The sequence below is a fragment of the Centroberyx affinis genome, unplaced genomic scaffold (genome assembly GCF_046629955.1).
Source record: "Centroberyx affinis isolate AG114_WGS23_722 - 3 ecotype Tasmania unplaced genomic scaffold, CSIRO-AGI_Caff_v1 ptg004817l_1, whole genome shotgun sequence".
Classification (NCBI taxonomy): domain Eukaryota; kingdom Metazoa; phylum Chordata; class Actinopteri; order Beryciformes; family Berycidae; genus Centroberyx; species Centroberyx affinis.
In genome coordinates, this window is record NW_027282346.1 from 13599 (window position 1) to 23478 (window position 9880).

The 9880-nt window shown below is 42.2% G+C and overlaps 1 protein-coding gene across 1 annotated transcript; it reads right to left on the reverse strand.

Annotated features, from left to right (window-relative positions):
- Positions 1–247: 247 nt before the first annotated feature.
- Positions 248–9083, reverse strand: aldh8a1 (aldehyde dehydrogenase 8 family, member A1). The gene is made up of 7 exons (XM_071545239.1): positions 8937–9083; positions 6785–6932; positions 2564–2719; positions 2098–2247; positions 1447–1703; positions 959–1120; positions 248–739 (listed from the first exon to the last, which is right to left on the reverse strand). Exons 1-7 carry the CDS (start codon positions 9081–9083, stop codon positions 287–289), a joined length of 1473 nt encoding a protein of 490 aa, XP_071401340.1. The 3' UTR covers positions 248–286.
- Positions 9084–9880: the final 797 nt, after the last annotated feature.

Consider the following 9880-nt stretch of genomic DNA (forward strand, 5'->3'; position numbering starts at 1 on the left):
TCTAATTAGCTAGCTTACTTGTCTCTATTGTAAAAATGTGACTTTATTGTTTACAATTGCATGCTCCTATACTTGGATGGGAGGAGAGAGAGGCATGGGGTCTGCGTCAGAGACTTGTGTAGGAGATAAGTTCTATCTTGTTGTTGCAATTCCCAATAGAAGTCAATAAAGGTCAAGATTACTTAAAGCTCCTTTTGAATTCTTTTATTCTCCTCTTCTACATTTCCCTAACAGAGAATGTCCCTCAAATCCAGACTCTCCTTGTCTGCCATCTTGCTTCCCTCCCTCAGTGTTTGATCGTGATCGTCTTCACCTCTGTGAAGAAGTGGTAGGAATCCTGCCCTCCTTCCCTCCCCACGCCGGAGTGCTTCATCCCTCCGAAGGGCAGGTTCAGATCCCTCACCAGCCAGCAGTTGGTCCACACCAGACCTGCCTGCAACCGCTTGGCCACCCGGTGGACCTTCCCCACGTCCCGGGACCACACGGTGGCCGCCAGACCGTAACGCACGCCGTTGCCCCTGGTAACGGCTTCATCCTCAGTGTCAAAGGGGCTGACGCAGGTAACAGGGCCGAAGATCTCCTCCTGCATGACGCGGGAGCTGTCAGATACGCCCGAGATGACGGTGGCCGGCATGAAGTAGCCGGAGGCGTTGCGCTCGGGGAGATCCAGCTGGTCAACCCCCTCGCCACAGTGGATGGTGCCGCCTTCTGATTTGGCCAGTGCCACAAAGCTACGAACCTGGGGATCGATCAAGAGAGGTTATGAGGTAATTAAAGTAGATGAGAGGAGAAATCAGCATATCTTATAACAATAATATTCTGTAATAAAGATAAAAAAATTTAAATTGTTCTTTCTCAGCACTTGTATCAAAGGATGACAATTCATAAGTTCTCAAGGCACTCTTACATGTTATGAATAAACAAAGTTTGATTGATAAATTGATTGATGGTGTGTCACCTTCTCCAGGTGCTCTTTGCTGTTGAGCGCTCCGTTGTTGTTGCTGGGGTCAGAGGGAGCACCTGTCTTCCACTTCCTGGCCGCGGCCACAAACCTTTCCAGGAACTCTGGGTAAATACTCCGCTCTACATAAATCCTGCTGGTGCACAAGCAGATTTCTCCCTGGGAGGAGGGAGGAAGACAGAAAAGAAAAAAGACATGGACGAAAAGGAAAGAAAAAGGATTTTGTTTGAGGCACTGACGGGTCAGGCAGTTGCCAAGTTGCCATGCACGTGCCTCATGCTGAATTATGGGCTGTGATCGCCCTCATGTGGACAAATCATTCCACTACATCCTCATCCCTTGATAAGAAAACCCGAACTTGAAACGTACAGTCAACACAATCCTCCATACGCATAATTTCTCTCATATCTAAAAGGAGACAGCTTTTCCCTATTGAGAAGACACATTTATGATATTGATTGGCTCATTAATCACCCGATTCTCACCTGATTGGAGAAGCTGGAGCGAACGGTGGTGGCGATACATTGGTCCAGGTCTGCATCAGCGAAAACGAGGGCAGGGTTTTTACCCCCCAGCTCCAACGAGAGCTTCTTACAATAAGGGGCACTCCGCTCTGTGATTCGCTGGGCGGTTGCCGTGGAGCCGGTGAAGGAGACCAACGGGACGTCAGGATGGCCAACGAGGGCGTCGCCTGCTCTCGGCCCAGTGCCAAATACGATGTTGATTACTCCTGGAGGAACACCTAGAGAGACAGAGAGTTTCATGAATCAGTTCATTCATTATTCATGTTTAATATGGATAAAGGTAGTAACAATGGGAATAAGAGGCATTTCAATAGGACAACTGGGGAGAGATGTGAGAGTGTGTGGCAATAAAGTCATGGGATATGTCAGCGCATGAGGAAATCTTCACACTGTGTTACTGTATGAAAATATTGTCTTCACACTTTTTATGAAAAGGCTACTGACTTGTTTTGACTTTTTCTGCACTTTGTGTCAACACTTTCCATTTGTTTCTCCTATGCACCTCAATGAATGTTGTTATGAATGTTTTTCATATCTTTCCCCCTGGGTTTGTAGTCTTGCATATGATTCATGAGAATCTTTGGCATTGCATTATGGGTACTGGAGTCCTACCTGCCTGCTGCATCAATTTGCACATCATCCAGGCAGTGACAGAGGTCATCTCGCTGGGCTTGGCTACCACTGTGTTGCCCGTAGCAACCGCAGGGGCAATCTTCCAGGTGAGCAGGTAGAGGGGGAGATTCCAGGGGCTGATCAGGCCAGCTACACACACACACACACACACACACACACACACACACACACACACACACACACACACACACACACACACACACACACACACACACACACACACACACCACCACCACCACCACCACCACCACCACCACCATAGAAACACACAGAGAGAGAGAGAGAGACAGAGATACACTGAGAAAGACTTATTTGCCTTTCCACCATTCAGCATGAGCTACTCTTAACAGTGAAACTCATAAAGAGCAAAGGCTATGCTGCAAATAAAACAGGTTTCAACACACACACACACACACACACACACACACACACACAGAGCTCTCACCCACTCCCACAGGGCTGCGGACAGTGTAGTTGACGCAGCCCATGTGGTCCATGTGGCTGCAGTCGGTGGTGTGGTGGAGCACCGACGACGCAAAGAACCGGAAGTTGTACGCCGATCTGGGAATGTCCACAGTCCGTGCAAACGTTACTGTTTTACCTGGAATGTGACACCAAATCAGTACAAATGGTTAATAACAGATAAAAAATACAGGGCTTCTTTCCATGATTCTACATACCCATTATTGGAAAAATCAACCAATATTTCAAAAATAAGGATGATCCTATTTTCAAAAAAACATAAATGTTTTGTAAGCAAAGACCTTAAGATGACCCATAATGCACTTTACTTTTACACCAACATTAATTTTGTCGGAGCAGGTGTCAGTTTTGTCACATGGTGAATATCTAATTTTGGACTGAAACTCTTCAAATGTCGCTTTTGTAAGAGAGGGACTTCACTTATGTTGCCTACTCCCTGCTGTATTTAATATAGGATCCAAGCTCTGTGTTTGAAACATGCCTTATTTGGTCTACATTTGCAAAAAATAGTGAATGATAAATACAAGGTGTTTTATTTTCATACATATTTTCCTCAAGTATACATAATATACTGATCAATATCCAGCCTCTGACCTCTTTACAAACTGTCTCTGTAGACATATCTATAAAGTTTGGTTTGCTGAATGTCAGATCTTTAACCAACAAATCCTTTATCTGTCAGAATATTATAATGTCACATGACCTAGAATTTTTTATGCTGACAGAATCTTGGCTGAGTCAGGGTGATGCTGTGCCATTGATTGATGATATTTAGTGCTGTCTGCTGGTCTTACCCCAAATAATTTGGTTCTTGATGATGTCCCTGTATCTGATCACAAATGCATTCTTTTTAATGTTTTATTCTCTGCCCCCATTTCTACCATGTACAACTGTCCACTGTCGCATCCTCAATGCTTCCTCTGTCTCCAAATTCTGTGAGGCTTTCTCTACTGCTACTTACAATAGCCCGCCCCAGCTTCCTCACTCTTCCGCTGAGGAACTTGTTGTTGTTTTTAATGATACTTGTCTCACCATTTTAAACTCTACAGCTCCCCTCACAGCTAGACCAATAAAAGTGAAAACTCTGCCCTGGCTAAATGAGCATACTCGGTCTCTAAAAAGAGACTGCAGAAACGCTGAACGCATTTGGAAAAAAGAAAAAATACAAATTAAATTGGACATTTTAAAAGATCTCATGTCAAACTATCAAAAAGCAGTTAAGGATGCAAGGGCAGCATATTTCTCTGAGTTAATATACAACAATCGTCACAATGCTAAAATCCTTTTTTCTGTATTAGACTCTGTTCTGACTCCACTTAAAAGTCAAACTGCTATGGAGGCTTCCCCAGAAAGATGTGAGGATTTTCTCAGATATTTTACTGAGAGGGTGGATCTTATTCAAGGACAGATCCCGCCCCCTGGGCAAGATCTGTCCACCCCACCTAGTTGTCATACCTTTTTTAGCTGTTTTGAGTCCATTTCCCTTGAGACCCTAGTTGTCACTATTTCCCACATGAAATCCTCATCCTGCTAAAATACTTTCTTGGTACTGTTGCTCCATACATCCTTTTAATCATAAACATCTCACTGTCTACTGGTCTGGTCCCCTCTTACTTTAAACATGCCATTGTTCAACCTCTCTTGAAAAAACCTAACCTGGATCCTCATGCCCTCTGCAACTATAGGCCTATTTCTAAATTACCGTTTTTAGCCAAAGTCCTTGAGAAAGTTGTATCCGTGCAGATGATTTCTTTCATGAATAGCAACAACATTTTTGACAAATTTCAGTCAGGCTTTAGAACCCACCACAGCACAGAGACAGCCCTCCTAAGGGTGACTAATGATCTTTTGCTTGCTGCAGATAAAGGTCTCTGCTCGATCCTAGTACTCCTTGATCTTAGCGCAGCTTTTGATACGGTTGATCATGCAATACTACTCGATCGTCTGGAAAACTGGGTGGGGCTCACTGACTCAGCCCTCAGTTTTTTTCAGTTCTTATCTTGCTGATAGAACTTTCTCTGTTGAGATAGGAAATAGCGTTTTTTCTTCTGTTCCTCTTAAGTATGGTGTCCCTCGAGGATCAATCCTGGGCCCAATACTTTTCTCCATCTATATGCTTCCTCTCGGCGATATCATCCGCAAATATAATATACATTTTCACTGTTATGCAGATGATACGCAGTTATATATTCCCCTAAATCCTAGTGATTCGACCAGCATCAATATCCTTAACAATTGCCTTTCCTATATCAAGTGCTGGATGTCTCAAAATTTCCTCCAACTCAGTGATAGCGAATCAGAAATCGTTGTATTTGGGCCTCAAAACTCAATCAACCTAATTCACTGTAAACTTAGTAGCTGGTCAGCCAATATTAAACCTTTCGCTAGGAACCTGGGTGTAATTTTTGGTTCTGACCTCTGTTTCGAGGAAGTCAAAGGAAGTCAAAAGTGTGGTACGGTCTTGTTTCCTTCAGTTGAGGAACATATCAAAGATAAGGTCCTTTTTGTCCTTTGCCGACCTTGAGAAGGTTATCCATGCCTTCATTACATCTTGCTTACTGTAACTCTCTCTATTCCTGTCTCAGCCAAAAGTCCCTCTCTCGCCTGCAATTAGTGCAAAATGCAGCTGCAAGGCTTTTAACTAAGAGTAAAAGGCGGAACCATGTAACCCCCATTTTAGCTTCTCTTCACTGGCTTCCTATTGGTTTTAGAATTGATTTTAAGATTTTGCTTTTAACTTTAAAGGCACTACTGTGACCTTTTAATCTCCTATGAGCCGAAGCGCAGCCTGAGATCCTCAGGCCGGGCCCTTCTGACCGTTCCCACCTCCCGGCTTGCATCTAAAGGTGACCAGGCATTTGCTGTCAGGGCTCCTAAACTTTAGATAGAATGCCCTGCCTGAGAATCTCAGGCTAGCAAACTCTGTGTTTTCTTTTAAGTCTCTCCTCAAAACACATTTTTATGTAAAGGCTTTTTTTACTATGATTTGTATTTCTTAGTTGTGTTTTACTTTTATTCCTTGTTTCTTAGCTCTATTTTTACTCCATTGATCTTCTTGCTGTAGCCATTTTTTATAATGATTTTCATTTCATTTTATTTATTTGTGCTTACTTTCTATTCTTTGTTTTTTTTCTAGTGTTTTTATTCCATGCATCAATTACTACACTTCCTCAAAATGACCCAGACAGGCATAACTGTACTTGCATTTGCAAACCAAATGGCCAAGCAGGGTTGTGGCCAACGCGCTTTCAATTCACTCATTTCAGAATATAAATTGAAACTGCAATTTACAGTACGTGATAACAATATAACGTTTACTCTCAATAATGTATTCATAGACTGGCTCTGAGAACCCCTTCTGAGTTTCTGAGACTTTTGCTCAGGTTTCAATGAGACCATGGTGTTGGCTGTTTATGAGTCAAGACCTGTTACAGCACCGCAGACTAAGAAGGCATGTTTGTTGATTACACCCAGATGGATAATAGACCAAAAAGTTGCTTTCAGTGGAGACTGGATTTAATTACAGATGGTTGAGAGTTAATGGACCCGTCAACAAAGCAATCCAATTTAAGTCTTTAGCAGACGCTCCACACCGCTTTAATCCTACATCACCCACTTTTTCCCACCCACCGTTTTATATTCTCTCCTGATAGTCAAGCACTCTATTAAGATTATAATGCAGTCAACAGAGCAAATGCTGGGACAGTGAGGTAAAGATATGTTTCTATTTTTGCTGTTGACTCATTTAAAGTAAAGTATGGACAGAAAGAGTCAAGAACGAAATGTTGGCTTTTGATTTTGATTGTTGGTCTCCATGTTGAAACCATGGGCATCAGTTGTATGGCTTTAGAACCAATGGTCCTTTTAACTGTATGCATCTGTGCAAGATAGTTTGGTGACCTGTATCTAATAATTTACCATATTGACTAAATAATAACATCTTGTCAGTCATCAGTCATTGTTGTACCTGTCCTCAGAAATATACAGTAAGAGGGTATTGAAAATGTGTAAAAGATATTTGGTTGAAACAATGAACATAGGAAAAAAGTCTGTTTTTGACCCAATTTCCAATACTTACAGTATGCCACTGACTGCAGATAACATGAATATGCAGATTACTGGGTAACTGGTTGATTGATGCAAGACGTGTTAAAAACACCATATTCAAACAGTACATAGACACCTTGGTCTCTGGACTCGGCTTGGGCAAATTCCTCCAGGTTGGCTTCAATCAGGTCCGCCAGCTTGTTGAGGACCTGCGCTCTCTGCTCTGGGCTGCGGGCGGACCAGTCAGGGAAAGCCTCCTTAGCTGCTGCCACCGCTGCCTCCACCTGCAACCAGGCATGCTGTGAGGAATTTGCACACTGCCCTTCATGTCTTTATGGTGATGCTTCATGATGGAGTGTGTTGTATTGTATGTATTGGTTTAGGGAGTGTGTGTGTGCATACATCTCGAGAACTGCTGGTGACTGTGATTATATAAAATACTAAATAGCAGTGATTGGCAAGACACGATCGCAGTTCTTGATTTCTATTATTAAATGTAATATAATTTTGTATTGTAGTCTTGCCACTATTAAGTAGCTACAGTATAACTCCTCCTGGCAGAGCCGTTTCTTGCTATACGCGGACTATGCAGCTGCGTAGGGCCTCCGCGACCGCTAGGGGCTCCCGTTGCACCACCGTATTTTTGTCCTCCTCAAATATAAATGGCCACTTAACCAAGCGTCCTCGTGTGTTGTTCAAAAACACATACATTATAAGCACATAATGGTGAAAATAAAATGCATTTATTGTATGTTAGATCAAAAAGCAGCTACTCTTTCGAGAGCTCTTCGGACAGATTACTATTACTTATTCCACAGTATCTCACCGATACTGTGGCGTCCAAAAGGTCGTATCCTTCGGGAAATGAAGACATGTGCATACTCGCTTTATGGTCAGAATTATCGGCACGGCTACTGCCTCTGCACACTGTGAGGGGAGAATGGTAGGCGAAGGTCCGCTCAAACATCTGTCAATTTTTTTCTGCATTACTTATCGGCAAAAAACGCATATGAAAATATGACGTGAGACTTTGTTATTAACTGATAGGCTGTTCCGGTAAATTCGGCATGTATATAATCATCCAAACAGCTCGCATGTGTTTCCCACAGGTTGACAATTTAGTTATGGTGGTGGTTGTTAACAGGAGGGGGGATTAAGGACCCTCATGCGGGATTATCATTACAAACACACATTTCACAGCCTAGTCAAGATCCCAAGGTTTCGAAATATACCAAATATGTCATGCTGAATTACAGGGAAATATGTATAAAAAGATGCACAAGACATCTGGATCTTTCCATAATGGCGCAGCCATAAAAAAAAATGGCGTTTTGGGTTTGAATATTTCACTCACTTCAATGATGCGTTGGAACGAGCAGATACAGAATGTGTAAGCCTATATAACATTGTCCGACAGTATGTAAAAGGTATTTTTAAAGCTACTTAAGGGGAAATGATTAAACTACAGTAACTATGGCAGGCCGTTTTAACATTTAATCCTTAAAATGCACTAGTCACTAAAATTAGGCACTAGTACTTAAATTCTCTAATGACTAGTCACTATTCTTCCAGTTACTAGTCACTAATGTAACGAACAGGTTTTGGATCTCAACAGTATTACAATATGAGTAATAATTATGATAAAATATGTTCATTCACCTAGAAACTATTCTCTGCAGGGGCAAACAAACAAGCAAACAAGAGTTTGCATAGGGTCCCCCAACAAGCTAGAAACGGCCCTGCCTCCTGGGTCCATTGACCTTTGTGTTTAATATGTTTAATGATTACCTGACTGTTGACTAAGTAAAGAGCAAAGGTGCTTCCCTCTGACTAAGCTCCTTGAAATATAACATTCTGCATCAAATTGCATCTAAACTAACCCATACAGCATAAAAAATAAATTTCACCTATACTTCAGAATATGTTTAGAGATGATGTTCTTGTATCAAAATACACAAAAAATGTATGTATTTGTACATGCACTTTCTTCCTAGATATAAGCCATCTGTTAGTACATCCAAAATACATTTTGGTCACTCAAAATTTTGAATGAATGACATCCATAAATACATTATGGCCATATTTTTATATTTTAAACAAATCTCTAAAGGTAGGCCTAGTGGGTTTCATGTGCTTCTGTTTGCATTCAATCTCTCTGACTCTAGCAATTCTTTGCAGCTCATATCTCTACACCTCTCTAAACATCTTGACCCTATCCAGAAAAAAAAACAATAGGCTACTGAATGTATAGGATAACTGGGTGACCCCCCTGCTAGAGGCTCTCCCACCTCCTCCTCGCCGCTGTCCGGTACTTGGCAGTAAACCTCCCCGGTGGACGGGTCGTACGAGTCGATGTGACGCCGGCAAGGGACGAACTTTCCTCCGATATAGTTCTCCAGAACCAGGTGCGTGCGCTGCTCGGACGTTTTCGGCATGGCTGACAACTAATGCAACACACAAACAGAACCGACAGAACAAATGACAGGCGACAGCAGGCTGCAGAAACAGCTCACACACCAGAATGATGTGACTGTCGCAGAAAAAGTGCAAAATCATGGTCACTAGTCACCGTCCCTCCCACTTGACAACTGTGGCCTCAAGAGTATATTGTTGCTAATAATGCGGAGTGCAGCAGTGGTAAATAAACTACTGGGTCGAGTTCAGTGCTGATATTGGCAAGTCTGGTTTCTAGTAAGCTACTATGCACTTTATAAATGGATCAGACGCACTTTGAAATGAGCATTTCTTGACCTCTCAATGATTTTAAAGCAATAGGCCTAATACCTCACATGACATTTTGGAGGATGTTTCTAATTTATTTGTATGATGTACTAGGCTATTTCCATGTATAATGTAAATTTCTGTGTAATTTTATTATTTTCTTTTATAATGTTTTATAATCTATGTTATTGACCGTTTGTCTGCTGGCACGTGGCTGAACTGTAGGCCTATTGTGCATTTCACTCTCAAGTAAAAGTGCAGACTGCCTTTTGAGAGGATTTTCAACCATGTTTTCCCCTGCAATGTGGCAGTTTTCATTGCCTCATTTTTTTCATTGCCTCATTAGGGAAGGAAGTGTTGTCTGCAGACTTGAGTGAGGAGTCAGTGGAGTTGCAGTCATGGTTTACAGGGAGGAGAGGAGAGGGGAGAGCATCTGTGTTCACTGAGAGAAACCCGTCCTCACATACCGCCTCCTGTCGCCTGCACTCATAGCCAAGTTTCTCTGGTAAAA